The sequence below is a fragment of the Rhinolophus ferrumequinum genome, chromosome X, assembly GCF_004115265.2.
Source record: "Rhinolophus ferrumequinum isolate MPI-CBG mRhiFer1 chromosome X, mRhiFer1_v1.p, whole genome shotgun sequence".
Taxonomy (NCBI): domain Eukaryota; kingdom Metazoa; phylum Chordata; class Mammalia; order Chiroptera; family Rhinolophidae; genus Rhinolophus; species Rhinolophus ferrumequinum.
Window position 1 is genome coordinate 51,211,849 of NC_046284.1, and position 27,772 is coordinate 51,239,620.

Sequence of the window (27,772 nt, forward strand, 5' to 3'; positions counted from 1 at the left end):
CCAAAGAGAATCTCTTCCAGCTCCCGCTGGCAGGCTGAGGCCCTCCGGAGCCCAGAGAGCCAGAGCAGGAGCCGGTAGGGTTATCTGTGTGAGGATCATTTCCAGGGGAAGAGTTCTGGCCCCTGACAGGTAACGGCTGGGCAGAGGAGAAGAGAGCAGAGAAGAGAGCGCTGCACAACTCCTAGGCTGGCCCCGGCTCCTTGGGAGCTGACCAAGTTGGAGGAAGGCTCTGTACTTTCAGCGCTCCCCACAGGATATCCCCTCTCACCTTGGCAGCCAGGCTGAGAAAGGGCTCCAGGGTCCCCGCGGAATGACAACTTGTGTTCCTGCAACCCTCTCTATCCTTCTCCTCTGGACCCTGCCAGGGCAGGTCCTCCTCAGGTGAGCTGAGTGGGGGTGAGAAGGAGGTGCATGCAAACTCTGACCGGGGACAGCAGAGGCCTCTGGCATAGTTTCCTCCAAGTTTGCAAAAAGCCCACAGTCTGGAGGGCTCCAGGGGAGGACACGTCTTTCCCCAGTCAGAACCCAGGAGCCTTTCATGAAGCATGTTAAGGCCCGGGAGCTAGTGGGAAGGCTTCTGCTTGGGTGGGAGCTTTCTGGGCCTGGGGAGGGGCTAGGTAGCTGAGTCCCAGAACGGAGGCCATCTGTCCTGCCATCCTACTGTGTCTCCCTACCATCTCGGCCACACACGGCTCGGATCCCTAAAAATGACACCAACATCTGCCAGCTGCCCACCCAAAAGGCTTCAAGTAGCAGGGATGTTTGCCTGCAACAACATCAGAATGAAAGTGGGCTGACCAAACTTTGGCCCTCTGCCGTCACCCTGCCTGTGCAAACACGGCCGCTTGCTGTCCCTGGAGGGGCGCTAAGTGGCAGTCATTGCCTGGCCTTGAGGAGCAAGACATGCTTTGGGCTCCCGATAAATGTCCCCCAACCCGTTCCCACTAGACCAGGGGCCAATCTAGGTGGACAGGGTGAGCTGAGGAGGAAAGATGGCTGTGGCTTAGGCTGCACTGGTGTAAGAAGAGTGCCTTCCAAAGCGGGGGAGGGGTGAGGGCCAGCACAGTATCCTCTTCCTCCTCTTCATTCTAGGAGCACCCCAGGACTGCTTGCCTCTCAGGAGCCTCCTGCCTCACTGCTTGCAGACACAGTGGCTGGCAGGCAGGCAGGGATGCAATGTGTGGGGGGGCAAAAAACTTCTGATGAGTGAAAGGCAGCCCAAAGTAGAATAGCAGCTCAGGTGGAGTTGATAGCAGGATGCAGGCTGAAGGGGGCACCCAGCTGGGCCTTGCTGGCCCTCCTGGAGGGGTGCTGCCTCAAGACCCAAACTTCAGCATCAGCATTCCCACTTGGGCAATTAAAGCAAGGCAGACCCTTAGGAAGTCTTGAATCCCAGTCCTTTGTAGTACATATGGAAACTAAGACCTAGAGAGGAGGAGTGACCTGTCCAAGGTCACTCAGGTACCCAGGAGCAGAATCAGATTTCGCTCCCTACCCCTCCCCAGGGCCTTGCCTGAGCAAGATTTTCAGCACTGGAACCAGCCAGGCCTGCCAGCGTTTGGGACTTCCCAGGAATGAAAGGGAGGAAGGAGTAGCTGTACACAGTGACTCTGTTCTCAGGTCCACAGACTAGGTAGCCCCAGAATAGAAAGGCTGCAACAGAGGTTGGGGCCCAACACAGCTAAGCCCACAGCCGGTGCCAGTGTCCTGGGGCTGGGGCTAGCGGGACAGGTGACCCGAAAGTGGGGCTGAGGAAGGTGGCGAGGGTCAGGCTGCGTTGCGTGCAGGTCCATGTGGCCTGCCAGCTGGCAGGTGGTCGGTGGCCAGCAGCAGCACCCAGTCGGTGTGGACAGCCTGTGGTGAAGCCACGCACTTCCGCTTGCTCCAGCACCACCACCAGCCTCCTTGGAGTTTCCGTCTCCTTAGGCCACCTGCTCTGGCAGCCCCTGCTTGGGGCCAAGGTGGCCTCTGTGCCCAGGGTAAGGGATTCCTTCTGCTCGGGGAATTCAAGGAGGCAGAACTTTAGGAGGTCAGGGTGTGGCTGCCACTCACCCTCTCCCACTCTGGTTCTTTGGCAGCCCACCCTGCCCTGCTTGTATCATGGTGTTGTGGCAAATGGACTTAATTTTGAAGTCAGTGGGCCTGGGTTCGAATGTCGACTTTACCATTTACTAGCTCTATGATCGTGAACAAGTCTCTTCACCTTGCTGATTCTCTCTTCATCTATATAATGGGGATAATAATAGTACTTACTGAGAGGATTGATGTGAGAACTAAACTAGATAAGGTGAGTAAAGCGTTTAGCATGGTGTCTTGGCATTTTTATTATCTTATCCTTTACTGGTGGGTGCATAGGTTTACGGGGAACGAGGAACCTGCTGGCTCAAAGGAGACTTGGACCCAGAAGGACAGCAGTCACCTTACTTCCAGCCCCACAGGGCAGCAGTGGGTGAGCCAGCTCTAGCCCGTGGAGCAGAGGTGATGGCAGGAGGAGTAGGAGGCGCAGGGCCCAGCCAGGAGTCCAGCGTGAGCTCAGCCTTGAGCCCCAGCCCTACACTCGGGGCTTTGCTGAGCTCCTGGGAAGCTCTTGGCTGATAAGCAGACAAGCAGGCATGTGGAAGGGGCTTTGCTGCTGTTAGAGGGAAACTTATCAGGGGAAACTGGGGCTGGCCTCCAGGCTAGGCCAAAGCACACTGGCTCTTTCCTCAAAATCAAATCATTGGGGGAAAAGATGGGAGTTGACCTTATCAGCATGGCCATCCTACTGCGAGGCTTTCCTATGCTCCTAGAGCCCTGCTTCCCCACCTATCTTGTTGCCAAAGCAAATTTACCTGCCTGCAGTTGCTACAACCCTGACCTGTGGTCCAGCTCTAACATAGCTTCCCACTGGAGCAACCCTCCCTTTCCAGAAGCTGGGTCCTAGCTCCTGAGCAGCTCAGCATGAAGGCCAAGCAACTGAAGCCAACTGTCAAGGATGCAATTATCCTTGAACCCTTCCCATCCTTGGTTAGGCCAGATGGGCAAAACATTGCAACGGCCACGTTGTTTCCAGTGAGCCGTCACTCTCTGAGTACATTCAAGGCACCTTCAGAAAGAGAACACTGGATGAGGCCTCAGCCTTGGATCTGAGTCCTGATCCTGTCACTTACCAGCTCTGAGACATTGGGCAAGTCAGTCCTCTTTCTGTTTGTTTGTTTGTTTGTTTACTTTTTATTTTAGCGTCTACATATAAGTGAGATCATACAATATTTGTCTTTCTCTGACTTATTTCACTTAGCATAATACCCTCTAAGTCCATCCATATTATGGCAAACGTCAAGATTTCATTTTATTGTTGTCTAGTATTCCATTGTATGTGTAATACATGCGTGTGTGTGTGTGTGTGTGTGTGTGTGTGTGTGTATCTAGGTTGCTTCCATATCTTGGCTATTGTAAATAATGCTGTGATGAACATAGGGGTGAATATATGTTTTCGAATTAGTGTTTTTGTTTTCTTCAGATAGATACCCAGAAGTGGAATTTATGGATCATGTTTTAGTTCTACTTTTAATATTTTGAGGAACCTCCATACTGTTTTCCGTAGTGACTGCACCAATTTACAATCCCACAAGTCGCTCCTCCTTTGGAAGCCTCAGTTTTTCTCATCTGTAAAATGGAAATAATAGTCCTCACCCCCATCACACTGAAAATGGTGAGGATAAAAAGATCTACTATATGTGAAAGCCATTTTCTAGGACTAACTGGTGAGCTGCCATGTTGGCTCATGGCTGTTTGTGTTCTCATTTTGCAAATGGGCACCCAGAGACCCATCTCCTCCCAGCCTCCTGCCTGATGGGTAAACCAGCCAGAAGTGGTTGGGACAGGGAAAGATAAAGGCAGAATACAACTGGCCTCAGACTTTATCTCTCCTGTCCAGGGTGGCCTTGGCAAAAGAGGAAGTCAAATCTGGGACCAAGGGGTCCCAGCTCATGTCTCCCTCTGATTTCTTGGACAAGCTTATGGGGCGGACATCTGGATATGATGCCAGGATTCGGCCCAATTTTAAAGGTAAGAAGCATTCCTCCTACAAAGCCCCTCTTTCCCCACTCCGTTTTGGGGACACACTGCTGAGCCAGCCCCTATTGCCTGCCCGAAAGATAAGAGGATGGAGGTACAGCTCAGAAGAAACCTCCCCTCCCCGTTGCCCATGGGTCTATGTAGCTGGTTCTGCCCTTTCCCAGAAGTGCTCTGGCCTCAAGTTCAGGGAGGGAGTCCTGGAACCTGCTCCCAGCCTCCTGGAATGCCCTGCCAATATGGCTATGCCTTGCTACCCATAGGCCCGCCCGTGAACGTGACCTGCAACATCTTCATCAACAGTTTCGGCTCTGTCACTGAGACTACCATGGTAAGGTCTCCCCATTCCCCGCTTCCACTCTGGTGTGAATGGGAGAAGCCCTCCAGATAGCAAGCCTTTTCTCCCTATGCTGTCCTCCCCCAGTTTCATGGTCATAGCCAAAGCCATGATATGTGTGAAGTTGGTCAGTAGGAGGGAAGTTTTCCCCAGCCTGGGGTTTCAATGGCTAAAGGCAGACAAGCTTAAGCAGTAAATGGTCCAGTCTGGGAGGTAGCTTAGTGCAGAGCACACGCTTTGGAATCAAGACAAACCTGTGTTCAAATCCTGACTCTACCATCGAATAGCTGTGTGACCTTAGGCAACTTACTTAAATCTCTCTTTGTCTCAGTTTCCTCATCTATAAAGTGGGGGTCATAACAGCACCTTCCTCACAAGGTGAGTGTGAGATTTAATTGAGACAGGTGCACATAAAGAAAGCATTTAGCACAGAGCCTGGCTCATAGTAAGGACTTAATAAATGTCTTTTCCCTTCCAATCTTTGCCATATCAGCCCAAGGCAGGCTCCTTCCCCAGTGGAAAATGCCCATTGCCTCTGAAATGTGCTCACAGCATTTCTTCCCCGCAGCCCTCCTGCCCATGCAGGTTTGCTGTGCCCCTGGAATAGCAGTGCCTCTGACGGGCCCATCTCTGCACCTTCCCAGGACTACCGGGTGAATGTCTTCTTGCGGCAGCAGTGGAATGACCCGCGCCTGGCCTACCGAGAATACCCTGATGACTCATTGGACCTCGATCCTTCCATGCTGGACTCTATCTGGAAACCAGACCTGTTCTTTGCCAATGAGAAAGGGGCCAACTTCCATGAGGTGACCACGGACAACAAGTTACTGCGCATCTTCAAGAATGGGAATGTGCTGTACAGCATCAGGTGCACCTGGGGGGCAGCCCGTAGAGTTTGGATCAAGGGGATGAAGCCAGATGAAGGCTGAGGGGTAGGAGGAAGGTCCCCTGTGTTGTGTTGGGCCCCAGTAAGCTGACGTCACTTCTTTCTTACGGTCCCTGCCAGGCTGACCCTCATTTTGTCCTGCCCGATGGACCTCAAGAACTTCCCCATGGACATCCAGACCTGCACGATGCAGCTGGAGAGCTGTAAGTGTCCCCGGAGAGTCACTGAGCAAGGTCTGGGATCCCAGCTACTTAACCCCATCCCGTGATATTCCAGACAGGAAGAGGGCATCCAGAGTGGGGAGGGACTTTGCCAAGCACACAAATCAGTTCTTGGCACAGATGAGACAAGCAGCCAGGGCTCACTAGCACACAATCCAGTGTGTTTTCCCATTCCCATGTTATTTGCTGGCCTGGGTGTTCTGTGGGGCTAGGGAATGGGAAGGCCCCAGCCTTACACATTTGTGTTGATTGTGGACAACCATTCGAGGGGCACTTTCCCCGACCCAAGATATGTTCCCCCTTACAGTGCTGAAGTAATTCTACCACGACTCCCCCTGAGTTAAGACATTCGAGATGCCAATAAAAATGTCAGAGTTGGCAGGGATGGGGTACTCTTTGAACCCTGATACCTCATGAACACAGATAACCTTTGTAGAGAGGTAGGAGAGGACAGTTCTAGGACAGTGCCCAGGGTGGCAAGGTCAGCCAAGGACTACTCTGTGGCAGAGGTGCCAGCCTGAAGGGGCTTCCCCAAGTACAGAGAAGCTAAAGGACAAGGCTGAACCATCATCTATATCTACTCCTTTGCCATCCTCTGGGTAAGGTGAGACTGTGAGATCAGGAGACATCCATTCGGTCTTCAGAGAAGTAGGCTCGTATGTTTCCAGCATATAATGATTTTGATGGATAGAATGTGTCCTACGTGGTCAACTCTTTAGAGTTCACAAACCACTTTCACATCCAGGTTTCCATTACCCCCTCACAACAACTCTAAAAAGCAGGTAGAGCATTTTCCAGAAGGGGAAGTGACTTGCCCAAAGTCACAGAGCTACTCTGGGTCAAGGCCCTACTCTGGACATCTGTGAGTCTTGGTGTTACTGCTCCGATTTCTACCTGACATGTATGAATATTGTCATATATGTGGCAGGAGCCTTCACAAACTGCTAGCTCTCTGTGAGCAACTTGGCCATGTTCTGACCTTAGCTCTCAGTTTGCCCCAGTTCAAGGCCCTGGCTAGGAGTCTGTGATGTGCACATTGTCCCATGCCTGACTGGCAAGGTATAAGTAGCTCTCTCCTCCCTGGAGTGAGGTAGCAAAAGCCCTGGCTCTGATGCTGGCTCTGCTCGAGACATGTGGTTGGTACACATGTTTACTCCCCTGGGTTTGAGATGTGGCAGAAGGTTCCCAGCTGGGTTCCTTGGCATCTTTCAAATCTTTTTGACATGCTTTCTAGGTCTGCCAGAATAATTTCTCTTTGGGCTGTTCTCAATCTTGAAAACTAGGCAGGAGAGGAGTCTAGAATCTTTCTGATTTACCCATTTTGAATGGGCGCATGAGGCAATTGACCAAGTACCCTCTTCAGAAAGGTTGCCCTTTCCAAGATGGGCATGAAACTCCTAAAACCCAGGCCTTATCCTCATCTGTTCTTTCCTGCCAGTTCTAACCCTCTCCCTACCCCCACCCAACACCCACACTCTGCAGCCCTCTGCCATCTCTGTCACTTTCAGTTGGCTACACCATGAATGACCTCATGTTTGAGTGGCTGGAAGATGCTCCTGCTGTCCAGGTGGCCGAGGGGTTGACTCTGCCCCAGTTTATCTTGCGAGATGAGAAGGATCTAGGCTATTGTACCAAGCACTACAACACAGGTAAAAACCCAGGATCTTTACTGGCCGTGAGTCACAGGAGGGTCTCCAGATGGGAGGGAAGGACGTAAGACAGCCAGCCTCTATGGAAGGTCCGATCTGTGCCAGATGTGGTGCTAAGTGCTTTACGTGCCTTATCTCATTATGGTAGGGGTTATCAGTCCCATTTTTCAGAAAGGGAAAACTGAGGTTCTAAGAAGTAAAATCAAGTGTCTAAGTCACACAGCTAATAAATGGCTGATTTAGCATTCAAATCCAGATTTGTCAAATTCCAGAGCCTGTGTTCTTGTTCCTGTCACATGTTGTAGAGCAAATGGACCTGTGCCAATGAGTGGCAGGGGTGTGCCACCTGTATTGAGGCCAACTTTGTGGGGAAGGTAGGGAATCTACATCTGGGAGTAATCAGTGGCTGCCCTGGTGGGCTTCTTGTCCACACCTCCTACTGTTGCCACCACGACCTCCTACTGTTGCCACCACTGCCCAACTCCCTTGAACTGGTTTGTTTTCTGGCCCCCGCTGTGTCCTCATTTTTTCCCCTGGCAATTTGGCTGCAAAGAGCTATGACCCTGAGATAGAGGCCACAGGCTGAAGAGGGAAGATCCTCGGTCCTTCCAATGGTGTGCTGACATGGTTTCGGTGCCACCTTATGAATATGTGTATTCATGTATGTGGGGGTGCGGGGAGTGGGGAGAGGAACAGGGCCACTGAATTTAGAAAATGCTGGTGGGAGTAGAAATTGGTGTAACTTTTATTGGGGGAGAGGGGAAACCTGGTAATTCACATATAGGTCAGAGGTTTTTAAACTTTGGTGTGCGTTATATATCCCTGGGGAAACTATTAAAATGCTAATTCCTGGGCTCTACCTCTCAGAGATTCTGATCTGCATTTGAACAATTATCCTGAGGCTTCTGATACATGTGGTCCAGAAACTTCAATCTAGAAACTAAAATGTTTCCCCTTCTTATTGATCCAGGAATCCCACTCCTTGGAGTTTATTATAAGGAAATATTCTAAAATGTCATATTAACTTTAGACCTCAAGAAGGTTTCTGGGTCACTGTTTGTACCAGCAAAAATTTAGAACTGTTCTAAATATCCACCAATAGGGCAGAGGTTAAGTAAATTACATAGTGCATCTGCTTGGTGGCATATTACCCAGATTTTAAAAAGGATGCTTGCAAGTTGCTTGTATCAACATGAGAAAGTACAAGTGGAAAAGGCTTAGATTCAAAGTTGTATACACAGAATGATTAGACTGTAGTAAAAGAAACAAATCAAAAGCATGTCGTTAAAAGCCTGGAAGGAAATAGCACAAAATGTTTCTAAAGTGGATGAGAGCAAGAACTTTGAAGTCAGAGCTGAGCTTGAATTCTGGCTCCAACGCTTACTAGTTGGGTGCCCTTGAGAAACATGACTTGATCTCTTCCATCCTCAGTATTCCTATCTATAAAATGGAAAACAATAATTTTACCTTCCCTAAAAGTTGCTATGGGATTTAAATAAGATTACACTATATAAAGTCAGGGCACTTAGTACGGGCTTGGTAAATGTCAGTTTATGAAGATTATTATTCCTTCTCTACTCCTCACTTTTTTTCTGTACTAAACAAATGTGAATTTTGTCATTAAAAACAAAACTGCTATTACCAAAAAAAAAGGGGGTGGGGGAGAAAGGAAGGAAAAAAAGAAAATGTGAATACCTACATGACTAGAAGTCCGGAGTGAGGTGAGGTGGGATGGACTCAAGGAGCAGTAGGAGATCACAGCATCACAGAGCATGTCAAAGCCAAGACCAATCGTTGATGAAATCATTAGCCTTGAGGACAGACATGCCTGATAACAGCAAGCTTAGGCCAGAATAAAATACCAGTATACACATCCTCTGCCTTTGGTTATCCTGAGCCTCTGCTTCTGGGAGAAGCTCTGAGCTAGTGTTTTCTTAGCCTCGGGGTGCGGGAAGTAGGGTAAAGTGAAGGTGGCTGGCAGGGGAGGCAGAGCATTGGTACATGTGCCCGGAACCAATGCACTTTGTGTTGGTGGACTAGAATGCTGCTGCCTGATGCTGTATGGGAACCTGCCGACCACTTGCTGTCCAGAGCTGGTTTCTGTTGGACATTGTTTCCCGATGTTTGCTCTCCAGCTGCTCTCACTTGCTTAAGACACAGGCAGTATTTATTTCAGTGAATCGTTGTTGCTAGAGAGTTTCTGGGGTACCAGCAAACTCAAGCAAGGCTGCTGAGATTTGAGCAGAGTCTAAGCTCATTGCTTTGCTAATAATGATCATAGTACCAGCTACCTATGTGCTCAACACCTCAAATACATTATCTCATTTAATTTCCACAATAACCAGTAATGGAGTTGATTATTACTCTGTTTTATAGGCAAAGAAACTGAAACTCAGAAAGCTTAGCTATTTTACCTGAGGTCACACAGCTAGGAAATGGAAGATTCAGAATTCAAACCCAGGCATTCTGGCTCTGGAGTCCTCCTGCTCTTAATCCTCTTGCTGTGCTGTCATGTGGAAGTCCTTCCGCTGGAAACTAAAGTGCTAGGAACAGGAGGTCAAGTGCTTGATGGCTTCTCCGAGAGCTTCCTTCCAAACACACATTTGGCGTTCTCTGGGGCCATTTTGAAAGGCTCACTTATTGGCCCAGCTGAGGTACCCAAAGGCTGGCCCTCAGAGATGAGACTGCTCTAGTCCTGCCTCCCAGGCTCAGCTGCAGGCTGGGGACCTTGGGCCTCATACCTCACCTCTTCCATCGCAGGGAAATTCACCTGCATTGAGGTCAAGTTTCACCTGGAACGGCAGATGGGCTACTATCTGATTCAGATGTACATCCCCAGCCTACTCATCGTCATCTTGTCCTGGGTCTCCTTCTGGATCAACATGGATGCTGCCCCTGCCCGTGTGGGCCTAGGCATCACCACCGTACTCACCATGACCACTCAGAGCTCTGGCTCCCGGGCCTCTTTGCCTAAGGTAAAGGACAGGCAAGGGAACTTGCTTGCTATAGAGCTCCCCATTTCCCATCTATCCCATTTCCTCCTGCTCACTATTTTCTTTGGATTTAAGATAGAGTAGAGCCATTGAACAAAAGCAAGTGGCCTGCATTCTCTCCACCCGCCCCCACCATTCCCTAACCGCATGGATGCTGGGGTTGTCTGGCTAGGGAATGGGTAGATAAAGTGCCTGATTTACTTTGACTTTCAACAGGCAATACTAGCATGTTGAAGATCAAAAGACTCTTAGCGAGTAGCAAGTCCCCCTGCCTCATAGTACAGATGAGGACAGTAAAGCCCAGAGAGACAGAATGACCTTCACAAGGTCATGAGCCACAAAAAAAAAAAAAAAAAATACAAGGAGTTTAAACCAGCACCTGTCTCTTACTATGTCAGAAATCAGATACTACCTATTACAAAGAGCTCTAGAGACAATGTCCGTTCTTTTTGGATGAGAAAATGTTGAGGTAGCAAATAGCAATTAAAGTCAGTGGACTTTGATCGTACAGGGCCTGGTGATGTTTTGATTATGCAGAGATTTGTGCTAATGGGACTGGGCCAGGTTCTCCCTGCCTCGTCTCTTAACATAGGGAATTTAGAGGTCACCTCAAAGTCCCTATAGTCAGCAAGCCTCTGAGAAAATCAGAGAGCAAGCCCATTCACTCATTCTATAAACAATTATTGAACATGTACTATGTACCAGGCACTGTACTAGGCCATGGAGAAATCATGGAAAGCAAAAGCAATACAGTTCCCTGTGGATCTTACAGTGAACATATCCCCTCTTGCTCTGATTTGACGGGAACCAGGTCCTGTAATCTCTTATCTCCCAGTGCTTATTCCTAAAAAGATGTTTACTGGGGACTTAAACAGCGGTAATCTGGACATAAATGGTGAATTTACCAGTTTACCATATGAGAGTGAATAGTGTGGTTAACAGGAGATTAGATTTGGGCAGATTTTGGTTTAAGTCCCAGCGTCATCATTTACTAATGGTGACTCTAGGTAAATTTCTTAACCTTTCAGTCTCCTCTCCCGTGGGAATAAGAATATTAACCTCTTCCATAGAGTTATTGCAAGAAATAAATAAGGCAATGTATTAACACAGAACAGTGTTTGGCACATAATAACCACACCGTAAATGCTAGCCATTGTCATAATTATTAGATGTCAGAGTGGAAAGAACTGAGTGGTGGACCTAGGGCTAAAGCAGCTTATAGTGGTCCCAATTATTTTTGAGATACTGAGAAACCTTTGAGGTGGTCCAATGCCTCTATGGATAAATGGTGACAAAGTTCAGGTTATGATCAAGTGTCTCAGGGGAAATTGTCAGAGATCTTTTCCTATAAATGTGTTTCCTAAATGGACAGGGGTATTGAGAAGGGGCTGTGATGGATGTGCTGTGGTAATGGCCTTGTATGAAGACCAGAAGCAGAAAATAGTTCAGACCGAAGAACCCTACCTTAGTTTATTGCCACTGCCACACAAGGAGATTCTTCTCTAACTTGGGGAGGTGCTGCGATTTATGCCTTATTTTTGCCAAGAGCATTTCCTTCTTTAGCGTCCTCCTGTGAGCAAGCACAATCAGTCGGCTCTCAGGAATCACTTAGTTTCCTCATTTGGAAAAAAAATGGACTTTGTTGGAGGGTTTTGTTTTGTTTTTGCAGTATTTGGTGCCTAATCATCAGAGTTTGATGACCTTCTTGTGGCCTCATTGACCAGTAAGCAAAATCTATAGGCATGCACCCCAGACTAAATAGCTTCATTGACCAGCCCCATGGAGCAAGGGACTGAGTAAGTCAGGGAGCTTCTGCTCACTTTTTGATTTGTGCAACATTAGATTTGGTGCGAGCCTCAAGGGAAGAGGTGGGGCCAGATCAGGGGCTTTTGCAAACTACACCAATCCTACCCCCAATATGACCCCAGTGTCCAGGATGAGAGAAGCAAAGGCTCACTTTGTAAGAGAACTCAACTGGGATGGCCATTCCCCGGGAAACCACTGCTTTGCCGTAATGAGACTTCCGAAGACACCAATCACTGTCTCTTTGCCAGGTTCTTGTTCTCTACAACTGCAGGTGGTTTGGTGTAGAATGGAATGGCTAAATGGAAGTTTTTACCAGAGACTGACAGATTTGACCTAAAGTCTCAGCAGTTGGAGGAATGACCCAATTTTCTCAACATCCAGTAATCTAAATGGCCCATAGTTCTTGGAGCAGGCAGTAAAAAGGAGGGCAAAAAGAGCAAACAGAAGCCAGCAGACAAATACATGCTAAACCACCAATCCATCCATCTATCCATCCACCCGTTCATCCATCCATCCATCCATCCATCCATCCATCCATTCAAAAAATATGTACTATTGTACTATTTTTACTGCCAGGCACTCAGCTAGGCACCGGGGATTGAACAGTGGACACGATAGAAACTGTCCCTCCCATCAAAGAGCTCAAAGTCTAGTGAAGGAAACGGCCAATTGTATTTTATGGATGCTAAGAAAGTGTAGATAACCTGGGCATACGTAGCAGAGACAACTAACTCAGACTGGGATGATTACGGAAGGCTTCCCAGAGGGTGTGGTATCTAAACTGAACGTTTAAGTAAAACTTATCGAGGTAAAGGAAAAAGACAGAGAGAGATTGTTTCCTTGGGAGACTACTGAAATAGTTCACCATGTCAGGGTCATAGATTGCAAGGGGTGAGATGAGGCTGAAGGAGTAGGCAGGGACTACAAAGATGTCATGCTAAGGAGAGTATAGACTGTATCGTAAGGGTAATGGAGAGCCAAAGAAGGGTTGGTAGCAGGGGAGTGATAAGATCAGGTTTATATTTTGAAAACAAACTCAGGCTGCTGTTGGAGAACACATTGGAGGTGACAAGCATAGATCCAGGGAGACCATTTAAGAAACTGTTGCAGTCCTTCAGATAAGCTAGGATAGTGAGTGGATGGATTTCAGAGATATTTGAGATGTATTATTGACACACTCATCGTTAACAAGACTTTCTTCCTGCTGCTTAAAGTGTCCTTTTCTTTTGATGGTCCAAAGGCCTTTATGGACCTCCCTAGTCATTACCTCACTGCTAATCTTTATGGCAGTTACTTGACTTCCCTGGGGGCACAGTGGGACTGGGAGATGGTGAATGAAATAGGATGCCCTCTTTGTAGTAAGTGCAACTGGAAACACCAAAGGATACTTAATCAGGGTTGCCTAGCAACCCACCATCACCATCTACCTCAGTGAAACTGCCCTAAAAGAGATAGAAGAGGATTTCACAACCTTAGCATTGTTGCCAGTTAGGGGTAAGATAATTCCTTGTTGTGTGTGTGTGGTGGAGGGCGGGGTGTCCTGTGCATTATAGAATGTTTAGCAACATCCAGGCCTCTACTAACTAGATGCCAGTAGCTACCACCCCACCCCCCAAAATTGTGCAACCAAAAATGTCTCCAAATATTGCCAAATGCCCTTGTAGGGAGAGTGGGGGGAGTCATCCCAGGTTAAGAACCACAGAGGTGGAAGGTTTATCCAGTGAGACCTGCTCCTTACCTGGAGTCTGTAGTACCTTCACTGTCCAACATAGTAGAGGCTGATGAAAGAGGTTGTCTGTCATCAATTCTCCAGCTGAGGAGACCCCTAGGGTGAATTCAGCAGCTCAAAACTATGGAGGGAATCAATCTAGTTGAAGAGGTGAAAGGACTTTATAAACCGAGTTCTGAACTCTCTCTTAGCCCTACCCAGCCATAACCCTGTTCCAGGAGAGGTGAGTGTTCAATCTTCACAAGGGAAATGAGAGAGAAAAGTACTTAAGGGCTGGTAGTGAGAGGAGAGCACGAAGGACTGGATAGGCGATGCCAATGGTGTGCCTTGAAATTAGAGAAGTTTCCATAGCTGGGGTGGGTGGTGCTCCCTTGGGATCCCTGCCTGTTCTACTCTCCAGTGTGGGAGGTGAGGCCCCAGTTCACCACTGAGCTCAATTCCTCAGCAGGGCTTCTCACAAAGAGCAGCAGGAAAAACCACAGGGTCAAGGGAAGAGTAGGGGTGGAGGAGGGAAAGGAAGGAATTCCTAGTCTTGATAGAGAGTACGGCCTAGGTAAATGACAATGAACTGAAAGCCCAGAACCTCCACCCCAAGATTATGCCTCCTAAGGCTTTTCCTCTCTAAGCCTCACGTGTCTCACATGGAAATAAGGAACCCTGCCCAATTACCACCGTGACCGTGAGAGTCCTAGGAGATAACAGAGGGCCGACACATGCAGTGTTCATGTTCTGTTTATTGAAAGAAAGAATCAGAAGATAAGAATGAAAAGAATAAGAAGCAGCAGAATCAGAAACAGAAGTACAAAAAGAAGGAAGAAAGGAAGGAAAAGAAGTGTAGGGAGGAAAGGCAGATGCTAGTGGGGGGTGGAGAATGCAGAAACGTGAAGAATGGTAGGTAGCCTGCTCTTTTTGACATGGGCCTTCAGACAAAAGGAGACAGATCGGGGAAAGCTTCTTTAAAAGGCAGAAGAAATTCAGGATAAAACTGAAGAACAGCGGGCAGTTGATAAGGGCTGGCAATCCACTGACTAGGCCGTGGAAGGACTCCGAGAAGGCTGACTACTCTGTTGGTCGATGTTGCAGGTGTCTTACGTGAAGGCAATTGACATCTGGATGGCTGTGTGCCTGCTCTTCGTGTTCGCCGCCCTGCTCGAATATGCCGCTGTCAATTTTGTCTCACGTCAGCATAAGGAATTCATAAGACTTCGAAGACGGCAGAGGCGCCAACACATGGTGTGTATAACTAGGAAGGGGCCTGTTTCCTTTCTCCCTGGGACTCCTTCCTCCCCCAAACCAAGACCCAACCTGGGGCTGCAAGGATTAGACAGGGAGCCTGGATCCTAGCCCCAGGCTGGTCACAGATAAGCTAAGTACTTTAACCCCTTTGGTTCCATTTCTTTATCTGTACAATGGGACATTAATCCCTGTAGGGCAGTCCAGTAGGGTGATTAAGAGCATGGGCACAGTGCCTGGTACACAGTAAGCACTGAAAAAAAATGTGAGCCAGTATTAGAACCTTATCATGTTAGTCAATGTGAGATTGCTTTGAGAATTAGTACTGGTTGCTCCTGGCTCTCCCCCAACCCAGGAGAAAGGTACCTCCAAGTTGTCATATACGGATTGGTGGTTAAGAATTCAAGAGTCAGGCACTGGTACTTTTCTAGGGGAGCATTGTAAAAGGGTCCCCATAGCTAAGCTGGAAAACCACCACTTGCCTCTTCTGGCTGTTGGATTTCTTCACCTTGATCTTCATTGGGAACATCAGAGTTGTTGGGTATGAGCTGTTGTTCTCCTTCACTCTTGTCTGTTAACCCCATTTCTTCTACAGTAGAGTGATCACCTGGGGAAATTGAGTAGGGATCTTGTCGTCATGACAACAGAGTTTACCCCATTGCCCAGATAATAGGTGCTAGGTACATTGTCATGGCAACAGAGGTGCCTGGGCACTCTCACAGAATAAAGTGCCCAATTATGAGCAAAGCAGAAAGCCTTTGCTAAAGTATGTACTGGCTGCTTAATCATCAAGACACAGAGTTCTGGTCTGTCTTCAGCTCTGACTCCTTGTTTTCTGCCTAATCTGGAAGCTCTAAGGCCAAAGGGGCAGGCGCATGTGACCTCTGGGGGAAAGGGGAGAGAAAACAATGATCTGAGCTCTAGCCTGTCCCACTCTAGCACTAAGGCTCTTCTCTCCTCCTAACACCCCACCTCCCGCCTAAGCTGCTCCTGGGATACCCCTATCATATGTTCTCACTAAATACATCTCACAACTACCTCTGAGATTTCATGTCCCTTGCTAAGGTCCCTTTCTGCAGAGGGCAGGGTACCTATCTCATCTAGTGGTTTTTAGAAATTTATCAGTTCTTTTTTTCTTCTTTTTTTTTTTTAGAGTTCATTTGAACTAAACTGACAACATGTGCTGGGGAGCAAGATCTCAAATGCTCTGCAGAATAACAGTTTCGCAGTTTCTTTCTTCTTCTTTTTTTTTAAATTGGGGAGCAGTGTGTTTCTCCAGCGCCTATCGGCTGCAAGTCATTGTCCTTCAATCCAGTTGTGGAGGGCGCATCTCCAGCTCCAAGTCCAGTCGCTGTTTTCAATCTTAGTTGCAGGGGGCGCAGCCCATCATTCCATGCGGGAATTGAACCAACAACCTTGTTGTTAAGAGCTCACGCTCTAACCAACTGAGCCATCCAGCCGCCCTGCAATTTCTTTTGTGCATTTAAAATTAAGGAGGGAACATAAGGAAGATTACATGGAGGTGGTGGAAAGCAAGGTGGGGATTGGATTACAGGATAGTTAACAAGGTTATGTGCTCTCTTGAGGGTGGTTACGGCTTATTTCAAAGATGCACTAACCCGGATGCACAGAAACAACTGGACAGGACTTGCTTAAGGCAAAGATGAGCCTTTCACTAAAGAAGTTTTATGTCTGGGGCATGACTACCCACCATGAATGACCTGCCCAGTTAGGAATTTATGACCAGGTCATCCTGTGAGGTTACTTTCCATAAAACCCCCTTTTTTTTCCCCCAGTTCTCCCTTTTGGTCATAAATCAATTCAAAGGATGCATTGATAACCAACTTTTTGATCGGATAGTATGGTGCACAGTGCTAGGAAGGCTCATTCCTAGGAAGTCTCGGTATCGATGTCGTCTTGTCGACCTTTGGGGATAGGGCAATACTGTAACTGTGGGATCTGAGTTGAGGCCCAATTTTTCCCAAAAAGGGAAGGGTAGATAAATGGAAGGCAGTCAGATCTTAGGGCCTTCATTGCGGAAAAACTCTGGATCATTTCTATCCTATGCACTATCGTGATCTAAGTTTTGCCTCCTGTCTAATTTTTCTGTATTTAGTATCTAGTATAATATTTACTATGTTTACTACATTATAGTATAAGCCATAAAAAGAGCATTAACAGTTATCATATACATGTTCTGTAATCATAAACATTAGCATACAGGTAAAGACAATGAAACAAAATGTATTCTGAGTTCAATATCAATCCACAGAAATTTGTCGATTCTTGCCCTACTTTAATCCTTTGTTTGGGCCCTGGGAAGTACACCCTCTAGTGGAAAGATCCATAACTGCATCTCCTTGAGTAGGACCCATTCTTCAAAAGACCTGTAAGCCCTTCCTATTCCATGCTGAGGGTTGGAAAAAAAATACACAGACTTGGCAGAAGGGCTAGAGTAAGCTAATTGCCTCTACTGTCTCTTTAGCTATGTCAAACCTGCCTGCAGGTACCAAAATCTTATCTTTATAGGAGTTTTTGATCTTGATGCTTTCTCAATGCCTACCTTGGAAAACAAGAGCAAACCGCCAACCAGTTCCAGAGCACTTTTGCCAGCTGAATTGCCTGTATGGGTGTCCCAGCAACAGAAGACAGTTGCAGTTACTATAGAGCTACTCCAGGTTGACACTAGTCCCACCACTTCCCCTGCACCTCTCCAACCCCCAACTGCCCACAAGCTATCCTGGTTATATATAGATTGATCCTGACCTCATAATGAAGTCTGTCCTCAATTATGTGCTCAATTATGACAAAGTTTTAACAGTGGCAGGGCTCTGCTTAGGCTCCTGGATCCTGCCTTTGAGTGGGCTCAGCTTATTATTAATGGAAATAAAACCTGAAAATCAAAACCTGTGCCATTAGTCCATGTCCCTTTTCGAGTTTCCTAAAGCCATCGCCATCCCTGCAGAATGGTCAAGGGGATCTTGGAGATCACCAAGCAAGGTGCAAAAGTTTATGCAGAGTTAAGCCATTTCTAGAACTTTTGTCTGGGACCTGCTGTTCCAGCTAGAGAATCAGAAATCTTTAGTCTGAGAGGAGCCCTTTTAGGGAAGGGAAGAGAATCCATATGATTTTCAGGGAGCCCTTTGCCAAGAGCAAGTTAGGAGCCAGCCAGCTATTCACCCAGCTCTGGGCTTAATCCTGTTCTTCTCTAATCTCTCCTCAACCACCCATCTCCAATGCATGGCAGTCTTCTTCCATGTTACTATCTAAAGTAGTTTATCTTTTTTCCCATACATTTCTGCTTTGTCTCCCCAGCTAGTCTATAAGTTTCACAGGGAGGGGTCTGCCTCTCTCTCTCTCTCTCTTGTGTATTTTTTTTTATAACCTCAACGGGCCCTAGCGCCAGCCTCTGGACACAGCAGCCATGTAACTCAGTTTACCATTCTTTGCAGGCTGACTGACGAGGGTTCTCTTTCAAGCTGGACAGAACGGAAGCCTTGCCATTAGCAATAGAATACCTTGAGAAATGGAAGAAATTTCGAAATACTGCCACGTTCTCTCAGGGCCTTGGTCCCAGAATGCTGCTTGCCTCTCTTCCTCCCCCAGCACACTCCCCCATTCTCCAATCTCTTCTCTTCACTTCAATACCTATCACTCAGTAGCTATCACTCTTTCTCATCTCCACACCTCACCTCCCACACTGTGTATTCCCTCCCCAGCTTGGTTTTGGAATATCTTCCCTCTCTAGCTCTCCAGCCCTCCTCCCCTACAGATAGCTGCAACAAAAATGTTCTATTTCAACAACTATGAAAGCCACAATGTGGTGGTTAAGTCTCCATTGTCCCTCCCCAACACACACACACACACACACACACACACACACACACACACACACACACACACACCAGAATTGGACCTAAATAGATAATACCCAAATCCAGGACCCCCACCTTTGCATGTCAGGCCACTCATCATTGCTCCCCCAACTATAAATGGTTTAACATGTTAAAGAACAAAAAAGAAGCCAAGAACTGCTTACTCTATTAGCCATATTTTCGCTCCTGTAAAATAGCATTTTTCAGCCTTGGCAATATTTCCAAATAATTCCCTTTAGATTTACTATGATTGCAGAAAACGGGAAATAATTAGATCTATAGAAATAGCAATTGGATTCAACTTTCTCTTTCAGAGCATTTTGAGAAAAAATTATTCCGTGTTTGTGTCCTCTGGCTGGGGTGCTTAGGCGATCCTGATGAGTGGTGGGGAATGGGGGGTCTGAGGGACCCTGAACTGGAAAGCAAAACAGAAAATCATCTTATTTATAAGGCCCCCCATTTTTCAATTACTTGAGAGATATTTTATTTGCCTCTGGTTCTTCATCTCTGAAAGGGGTCCTGCACAACCTGTCATGTAGGAATAGCACGGAAATAAATTCGAGAATACAGGTGAAGTGAGCCAGGGCCTTTGGTGATTGAGGTTATGTGAATGACTTTGAGGAGAGAGCTCAGGCTGCCCCACTACAACAACTCAGAGATAACACCGGGTCTTATATTAATTTTTGCTCCAAAAGACGCATTAGAGCTGATTGTCAGGCTAGGTCTTATTTTCGGGGAAACGGGTTATGTATATCGATGTCACATCCATTCAATATGCATATACCTTATTCTGTTTTAGCACTGAAAGTCTCCAGTCTCAGGAAGCCCTCAGTTCTGGGTAAACCAAGAAGGTAGTTGGCATCATCTGTAAGGGGGCATTTCACTTCAGGTGATTTCTTAGATAACTGAAGCTTTTACTTGTGTAAACATCAATACTTTTTAAAAAAAATGTAACCTTCTTTGAATGAAGTATTTCTAGGTTCTGGTATATACTTACATGTCTTCTAATTACCAAACTATGAACTATCACATTTTTTTAAATACATTTTATTGGGGAATATTGGGGGACAGTGTGTTTCTCCAGGGCCCATCAGCTCCAAGTCGTTGTCTTTCAATCTAGTTGTGGACAGCGCAGCTCAGCTCCAAGTCCAGTCACCGTTTTCAATCTTTAGTTGCAGGGGGCGCGGCCCAGCGTGCGGAAGCTCAGCGGCAGCTCGTTGTCTTCTATCTAGTTGTGGAGGATGCAGCTCACTGGCCCGTGTGGGAATTGAAGCAGCAGCCCTGTTGTTCAGAGCTCGTGCTCTAATCAACTGAGCCATCCGGCCACCCCACTATCACTTTTTTTTTTAATTAAAGTTTATTGGGGTGACAATTGTTAGTAAAGTTACATAGATTTCAGGTGTGCAATTCTGTAATACATCATCTATATACCACATTTTGTGTTCACCACCCAGACTCAGTTTTCTTTCCATCACCATATATTTATATATTTGATCCCCTTTACCCTCATCTCCCACCCTCCTCCCCCCGACCCTCTGGTGACCACTAGACTACTGTCTGGGTTTATGAATTTTTGTTTCTTTATTTGTTTGTCTTGTTCTTTTGTTGTTTTCAGTTTTATATACCACATATCAGTGAAATCATATGGTTCTCTACTTTTTCTAACTTATTTCGCTTAGCATTATAATTTCAAGATCCATCCATGTTGTCACAAATAGTACTATTTCATCTTTTCTTATGGCAGAATAGTATTCCATTGTGTATATACACCACAACTTCTTTATCCATTCATCTATCGAAGGACATTTTGGTTGTTTCCATGTCTTGGCCACCGTAAATAAAGCTGCAATGAACATTGGAGCACATATATCTTTACGGATAAATGTTTTCAGACTTTTTGGGTAGATACCCAGGACAGGGATTGCTGGGTTATATGGTAATTCTGTTGATTTTTTGAGGCATTTCCACACTGCCTTCCATAGCAGCTGCAGCCATCTGCATTCCCACCAACAGTGGATGAGGGTTCCTTTTTCTCCACAGCCTCTCCAACACTTGTTACTATTTGTCTTGTTGATGATAGCCATTCTGACTGGGGTGAGGTGATATCTCATTGTGGTTTTTATTTGCATTTCTCTGATTATTAGTGATGTTGAGCATTTTTTCATATGTCTATTTGTCATTGGTATGTCTTCTTTGGAGAAATGTCTCTGTAGGTCTTCTGCCCATTTTTTAATTGGATTGTTTGTTTTTTTGTTGTTGAGTTGTATGAGTTCCTTATATATTTGGGATATTAGCCCTTTATTGGAGGCTTCTCCCATTCTGTTGGTTGCCTCTTTATTTTGTCGATGGTTTCTTTTGCTGTGCAGAAACTTTTTAGTTTGATATAGTCCCATTCATTTATTTTAGCTTTTGCTTTCCTTGCCTTTGGAGTCAAATTCATAAAATACTCTTTGAACTCAAGATTCATAAGTTTAGTACCTATGTTTTTTTCAGTGCAGTTCATTGTTTCAGGTCTTATGTTTAGGTCTTTGATCCATTTTGAGGTAATTTTGGTACATGGTGACAGATAGCAGTCTAGTTTCATTTCTTTGCACGTGACTTTCCAATTCTCCCAGCACCATTTATTGAAGAGGCTGTCTTTCCTCCATTATATGTTTTTAGCTTCTTTGTCAAAAATTATCTGTCCATATTTATGTGGTTTTATTTCTGGGTTCTCAATTCTATTCCATTGGTCTGTGTGTCTGTTTTTCTGCCAATGCCATACCGTTTTGATTATTGCTGCCCTGTAGTACAAGCTAAAGTCAGGGAGTGTGATACCTCCAGCATTGTTCTTCTTTCTTAGGATTGCTTTGGCTATTCGGGGTCTTTTGTGGTTCCATACAAAACTGATGATTTTTTGTTCTATTTCTTTAAAAAATGCCATTGGGATTTTTGATGTGGATTGCATTAAATCTATATATTGCTTTGTGTATTATGGCCATGTTAACTATGTTGATTCTTCCAATCCATGAGCACGTAATGTCTTTCCATGTCTTTGTGTCTTCTTCAATTTCTTTTTAAAATGTTGGGCCGGCCCGGTGGCTCAGGTGTTGGGAGCGCAGTGCTCCTAATTAATGCTGAGGTCTCCTGTTCGATTCCCACATGGACCAGTAAACTGCGCCCTCTACAGCTAAGATTGTGAACAACGGCTCTCCCTGGAGCTGGGCTGCCAGTGAGCAACCGGAGGTCAGCCGGAGGTCATCATGGGCTGCTGTGTGCTGCCAGGAGCAGCCGGTGACCACTAGCGAGATCTGCCAGGAGCTGCTGTGAGCGGCCAACCCACCACCGGCCACCAACTGCCTCAGCGCGGGGAGCGCAAGGCTCATAATACCAGCGTGGGCCAGGGAGCTGTGTCCTACACAACTAGACTGAGAGACAATGGCTTGAGCTGGCATGGGAGGGAGGGGGGAAGCGTGGGGGAGGGAGGCGGAAGAAGGAGAAAAAATGTCCCGTAGTTTTCAATATACAGGTCTTTCACATCTTTGGTTAAGTTTATTCCTAGGTATTTTATTCTTGAACTATCACTTCTGATGGCAAGGTGTCCTTTAAAAGTAGACAAAATTAGGTGTGTTTGGGTTGTACATAAACTAAGTAAAAAGGCTCTGAGTAGGGGCCTGGAAGGACTCTTATATGAGTGAGCAAAGCTCTCTCTATTAAACACCTAGGGGCTTTGGTTCTCTCTCTCTCTCTCTCTCTCTCTCTCTCTCTCTCTCTCTCTCTCTCTCTCTCTCTCTCTCTCTCTCTCTCTCTCTCTCTCTCTCTCTCTCTCTCTCTCTCTCCCCTTACTTCCTGGATCTCAGCTGTGTTATAGCTACTTGGTCAGCTGACTATTGGATAAATGAACTTTGTGTAGTCTGATACATTACTTAGTGCTTATATGAAATTTACTTCCTCAGTGTTAGTGTGTTCATCATAATGCATGTATTATAGGTGAAAGGGATATGTACTGGGTAACAAATGTTACCCTAGATGTACTCACCCCTATGTCAAAATCTGATTTACAGAGGAACACATGTATCTGCAATAGAGTAATCAGCTTTACCCTACTTTGGATAACCCACTAAGTTATTTAAAACTTTTAAAATTTTCAGCTTTATGTTGATATAAACAATTTTTAAAAGGATACTGTGTACAAGGAGAATTAATTCTGCAGCTCTTGAAAGGCATTAAAGTCAAGTTCACCAAGTCTAAAAATCTCAGCTGTGCTTTCTAAAGGTTTCATTGTTCTGTTTATTCTGTTTATTATCATTCAGAGATAACTTGACATTGAGATGTTCCTCCCACAGTGAGTTGGCACTTCACTGGATTTTAGATGGCTGTAAATGATGTTACGCATTTTTAAAAGGCAGCTCAGGGCTTATGTGCAAATGGAATCATAACATACCATAGGTACCATGTATAGCTGCTTAGCATACAAGTACTGTTTCCCCGAAAATAAGACCGGATCTTAAATTAATTTTTGCTCCAAAAGACACATTAGGGCGTATTTTCAGGGGATGTCTTATTTTTTCATGTACAACAATCTACATTTATTCAAATACAGTTATATCATCTTTCTCTGGAACATCATCATAACGTACTAAATGCATCCGTCAGGCTGGTGATCTTAACTGGGGCTTATTTTAAGGGTAGGTCTTATTTTCGGGGAAACACAGTATCTCATGAGTAGTTAAAAAGCATGCAATGGGCCCTCCAGATGCTTCATCTGCATAGGCTCACCTATGAGTTATTTGTGTGGCCTGGTCTCTATCCCTCTGCCATAGAGCTGTGACCTCAAGTTGTGCCTTTTCTTCCATGTAACTCCAGGAAGAAGATATCATCCGAGAAAGTCACTTCTATTTCCGTGGCTATGGCCTGGGACACTGCCTACAGGGAAGGGATGGAGGTCCAATGGAAAGTTCTGGCATTTATAGCCCCCACCCTCCAGCCCCTCTTCTAAGGGAGGGAGAAACCATGCGGAAACTCTACGTGGACCGAGCCAAGAGGATTGACACCATCTCCCGGGCTGTCTTCCCTTTCACTTTCCTCATCTTCAACATCTTCTACTGGGTAGTCTATAAAGTACTACGATCAGAAGATCTCCACCAGGCACTGTGAATAGGGTGGGGGCTGGAGAGTGCAGCTGTTGGCTTCCTGCTTCCTCCTGGATGGACTTTCCCCTTCTGGTAGATTCCATCAAGAGCTTGGACAGTTCCTTCCTGATCTCCCACTCAGAACTTCATCAGCGAATCCCAAAACTATGTGGGTCTACAGTGCATAATGCCAATGGTGGCTGTTCTTACAAAGATGGTTTGACTACCCGAATCCAGATTTTCTCCATGCTATCCCATTTCTCATGAGAGTAAAGTTTGGCCATGTTCCTGAGGCCAGGATGACCTTCTTCCCTAGCTGGAGCCTCTCTGTTTTCAATTTCTCCAGTGGAGAATATTCAGACCACTGCTACTAGATTCTGGCATTTGTCATCTTAATCTGCACCACTCTTTGCCCTGCTACCTACCACCCTGAGCCTGGCCTTTACTGTGCCCTCTGTCCCTCCTACCACAGGCCCAAATAGGGAGTCTTTCCCATCCACAGGCATTGCCCTGTGTGACCCAGTCAGGTTTCCTTGACTGTGGGAGGAAGGCAAGGTGACATATTCCCCACCTCTCAGCAAGGTTGGAACAGTCATGGGCTGCACTGGGGTAGGGCGTTGTTATATGACCAAACAGAGAGGTCTTCAAGTCTCCTAAGATGCTCAACACTGTCAGAATGGGGTCAGGAATTTTGGACTCTCAGACCACCCTTCCAGATCCACCTGAACTTCCTTGTCTCGGAAATATTTGTTTTATTCCCTAACTACCATGGTAACGGGGCATGTTTGGCTGCTGGGGAGTGTAAAAAAAAAAAATGCTTACTCTTTAAGAAACTTACTCAACGATGCTAGAAAACTTTCAAGAAAAGTGAAATCCAAGGTAGTAGAACCAGGAAGAGTAGAGTACAGAAACTATCTTCACAGAGTCTTTTGTTGGCTGGGGTTTCATTTGTTTCTTATTTTTCTCCAAAGTTTTTTTCCCAGGACCCCTTATTTCCAACTTGCTCCTTCACCTTTTAGTGAGCAAATAATAGTGCCATCCAACTTTGTCCAGGATAAAGTGGGCTTCAAGGTTCCTGGGAGGAACTAAGCATATAGAGGACCCCTATCCTGGACAAACATTGACTCGGCCAGGGTAGTAGTTGTAGAAGTTACAGAGCCATAAGTTGGAATTATTTCTTAACCCTTCTCTAGCTTCCCTTCTCCTTCCACAGTGAGGAGGGGTAGCAGTCAGTTGAAGCTACCAGAAATGTCAGAATAGAAAAGGTGTGGAAGAGTCCATTTCAGGCCTGACATACCACTGGGATATGGGGAAGCATGGGCCTAGTACACTGAGTCCTTTGAAATGAAACCCAACTGTGAGGAACTGAAAAGGGGAAGATTAAAGTGCAGAGCTAACAGCTGGAAGACAGAGGTGATCAAATGATCTCTTGAACATCTTGACCTTTTCCCTGGACCTAGAATAAATAACTATGTAAGTCCAATCTCTCTCTCTCTCTCTCTCTCTCTCTCGCTCTCTCTCTCTCTCTCTCTCTCTCCGTCACTCTCTCTCCCTCTCTCCCTCCCTCTTCTCCCTCTCTCTTTCTCTCTCTCAATCTCTCTACCCCTTCCTCCCTCCACCTCTCTCTCCATCCCTCCCTCTCTTCCTCCCTTCTTCTCTTCCTCAAAATGGTGTTCTAAATTGAAAGTCAATAAATCCAGTGACCAATGCAAATCCTATAGTCAAACCAAGAGTTCAGCTTTCTTTCTCCCTTTTTCCTATTATCTTGTTGGCTCTTTCCCATTCACTGAGATAGTCCTCTCATTCTAGGCTGACCAGGGTGGCTGGACCAGAAATTAATCCTACTGACGATATCAATTATGATTCTCATGCCAAGGAGATTCAAAACTAAAGGACTGGTTTAAGGGAGGAGATTGAATTGAGAGGGCAGAGAGTCCCTGTTTTCCCATTTCTGCCCAGGTACTGCCAATCAATGACAGGCCACAAGCAATACCCCTTTGAAAGAAGCAGAGAGTATCTCTTTGATACTCTCTATGGCGGGGCTGGGGTGTCAGGCTGCTGCAGCCCGGCGGCGGGGGTTGTGGGGGGTGGACTATGGAGATGAGCTTATTGCACAGAGCTCTACTTGTTATAGATCTTGTCCAGATGGGCCAACTGCACAAATCTGCCCTGTTGGAAGTTTCAAGAACAATGCCCTGGAGACACAGCACTGAGCAATAGAGCCTGCCCAACTGGAACTCAGCTCAGGGCATCAGCTGGTGCTGGGAGCCAAAGAAGCCAAAGTACCAACCAACATAATAGCCCAAAGGAGTTCACAAAGCTACTCAGAGGCAACCCCAGGTGGACGGTACTGTCCCTTCCCATCAGAGCCCCGAAGTGGAGAAGGGAGACACATGGTGTCAGAATCTGGTACAAATGGCTTTCATTTTCCTCACCGTTCCCACACATGTATTGGGGACGGGAGGGATGCTGGGTCCCACTGGAAGTGTCTGACACCTATAAATCCATTCAATCATGAAATTCTTGAACTTAGACCCTTCTCACCACAGTGAGTTGGCAGGAGGTGATATAAGAGACTCGCTTGGAGGTCTCTTCCATTTACCCTCATTCTTATAGTACACACCCCGCCAGAGACCCACATTACTTTCTGCGTGGATCACACATGAAAAGTGATTTTGAGTTTTAAAACAGCATATTTTCTAAAGAAGAAAAACACTTCCCATATAAATAAAGTATTTTTGGTGTTTTCATTCATTCATTGTTAATATTTAATGCCAGTTAAATATTTATACATATATTTTTCCAGAGAAAGGGATTTATTTATTCAGTTGTGGAGGCTATCAATGCCTCCATCTTCCTTTCAGTTTTCTGCTGTTTGAAAAACCAGTGATTTGTCTTCCTCTTGCCCTTCCATCCATTAGCAGGGCCTCTTGCTCTCCCAGAATTCACAGTCAAATCAAAAAGAGCTTTCTGGGGCCGGCCCGGAGGCTCAGGCGGTTAGAGCTCCATGCTCCTAACTCCGAAGGCTGCCAGTTCGATTCCCACATGGGCCAGTGGGCTCTCAACCACAAGGTTGCCAGTTCAATTCCTGGAGTCCCGCAAGGGATGGTGGGCAGCGCCCTCTGCAACTAAGATTGAACACGGCACCTTGAGCTGAGCTGCCGCTGAGCTCCTGGATGGCTCAGTTGGTTTGAGTGCATCCTCTCAACCACAAGGTTGCCGGTTCGACTCCCGCAAGGGATGGTGGGCTGTGCCCCCTGCAACTAGCAACGGCAATTGGATCTGGAGCTGAGCTGCACCCTCCACAACTAAGATTGAAAGGACAACAACTTGACTTGGAAAAAAGTCCTGGAAGTACACACACTGTTCCCCAATAAAGTCCTGTTAAAAAAAAAAAAAAAAAAAAGAATAACCATAATAAAAAAGGAGCTTTCTGTGTGGAAAAATGGTAGGGAATACAATTTATTCCTTTTACTTTTTCCCATAAGCCCTTTTCCCCACCTATCACCAAAGAACTGACACTCTTCTAGTTGAAATTAAGTTGACTCTTGAAGTTCTTTTCCCTTTTCACTGAGCCATGCAAATACCCAACTTTGTCCAGAATATATCACTTCCTGGAAATATTTATGTGTCCCCAGTTGCTTCTCTCCATTCTCTATTTACTCTTATTAATGTTGTAATAATTATTATTATCTTATCATTTCTGGCTGTCAAAATCTTAAATGCAAATTCGCTATATTGGAATCAAAGATCTTCCCAGGCTGCTCTGCTGATGAAAGACATATCAGCCAAGCATGGGAACCACCAAGGGATTAGGAATGTAGGTAGTACGATCACTTGTGGAATGGAAGAGATGTAGAATCAGCCCTTTGAGGGCAG

General features: G+C 46.1%; 1 protein-coding gene across 1 annotated transcript; it reads left to right on the forward strand.

Annotated features, from left to right (window-relative positions):
• Positions 1-25,338, forward strand: LOC117024875 (glycine receptor subunit alpha-4). Its single transcript, XM_033110521.1, has 9 exons — positions 1-381; positions 3,917-4,047; positions 4,317-4,384; positions 5,035-5,258; positions 5,397-5,479; positions 7,006-7,146; positions 9,907-10,121; positions 14,758-14,907; positions 23,628-25,338. The coding sequence occupies exons 1-9, from the start codon at positions 311-313 to the stop codon at positions 23,916-23,918; spliced, it is 1,374 nt and encodes a 457-aa protein (XP_032966412.1). The 5' UTR covers positions 1-310; the 3' UTR covers positions 23,919-25,338.
• Positions 25,339-27,772: the final 2,434 nt, after the last annotated feature.

Bases quoted from the DNA above. Each gene is read 5' to 3' on its own strand.
- LOC117024875 (XM_033110521.1), top strand. From the start codon at position 311: ATGACAACTTGTGTTCCTGCAACCCTCTCTATCCTTCTCCTCTGGACC. The intron at 5,259-5,396 runs GTGCACCTGGGG...GGTCCCTGCCAG, and splicing joins AATGTGCTGTACAGCATCAG to GCTGACCCTCATTTTGTCCT. The intron at 7,147-9,906 runs GTAAAAACCCAG...CTTCCATCGCAG, and splicing joins TACCAAGCACTACAACACAG to GGAAATTCACCTGCATTGAG.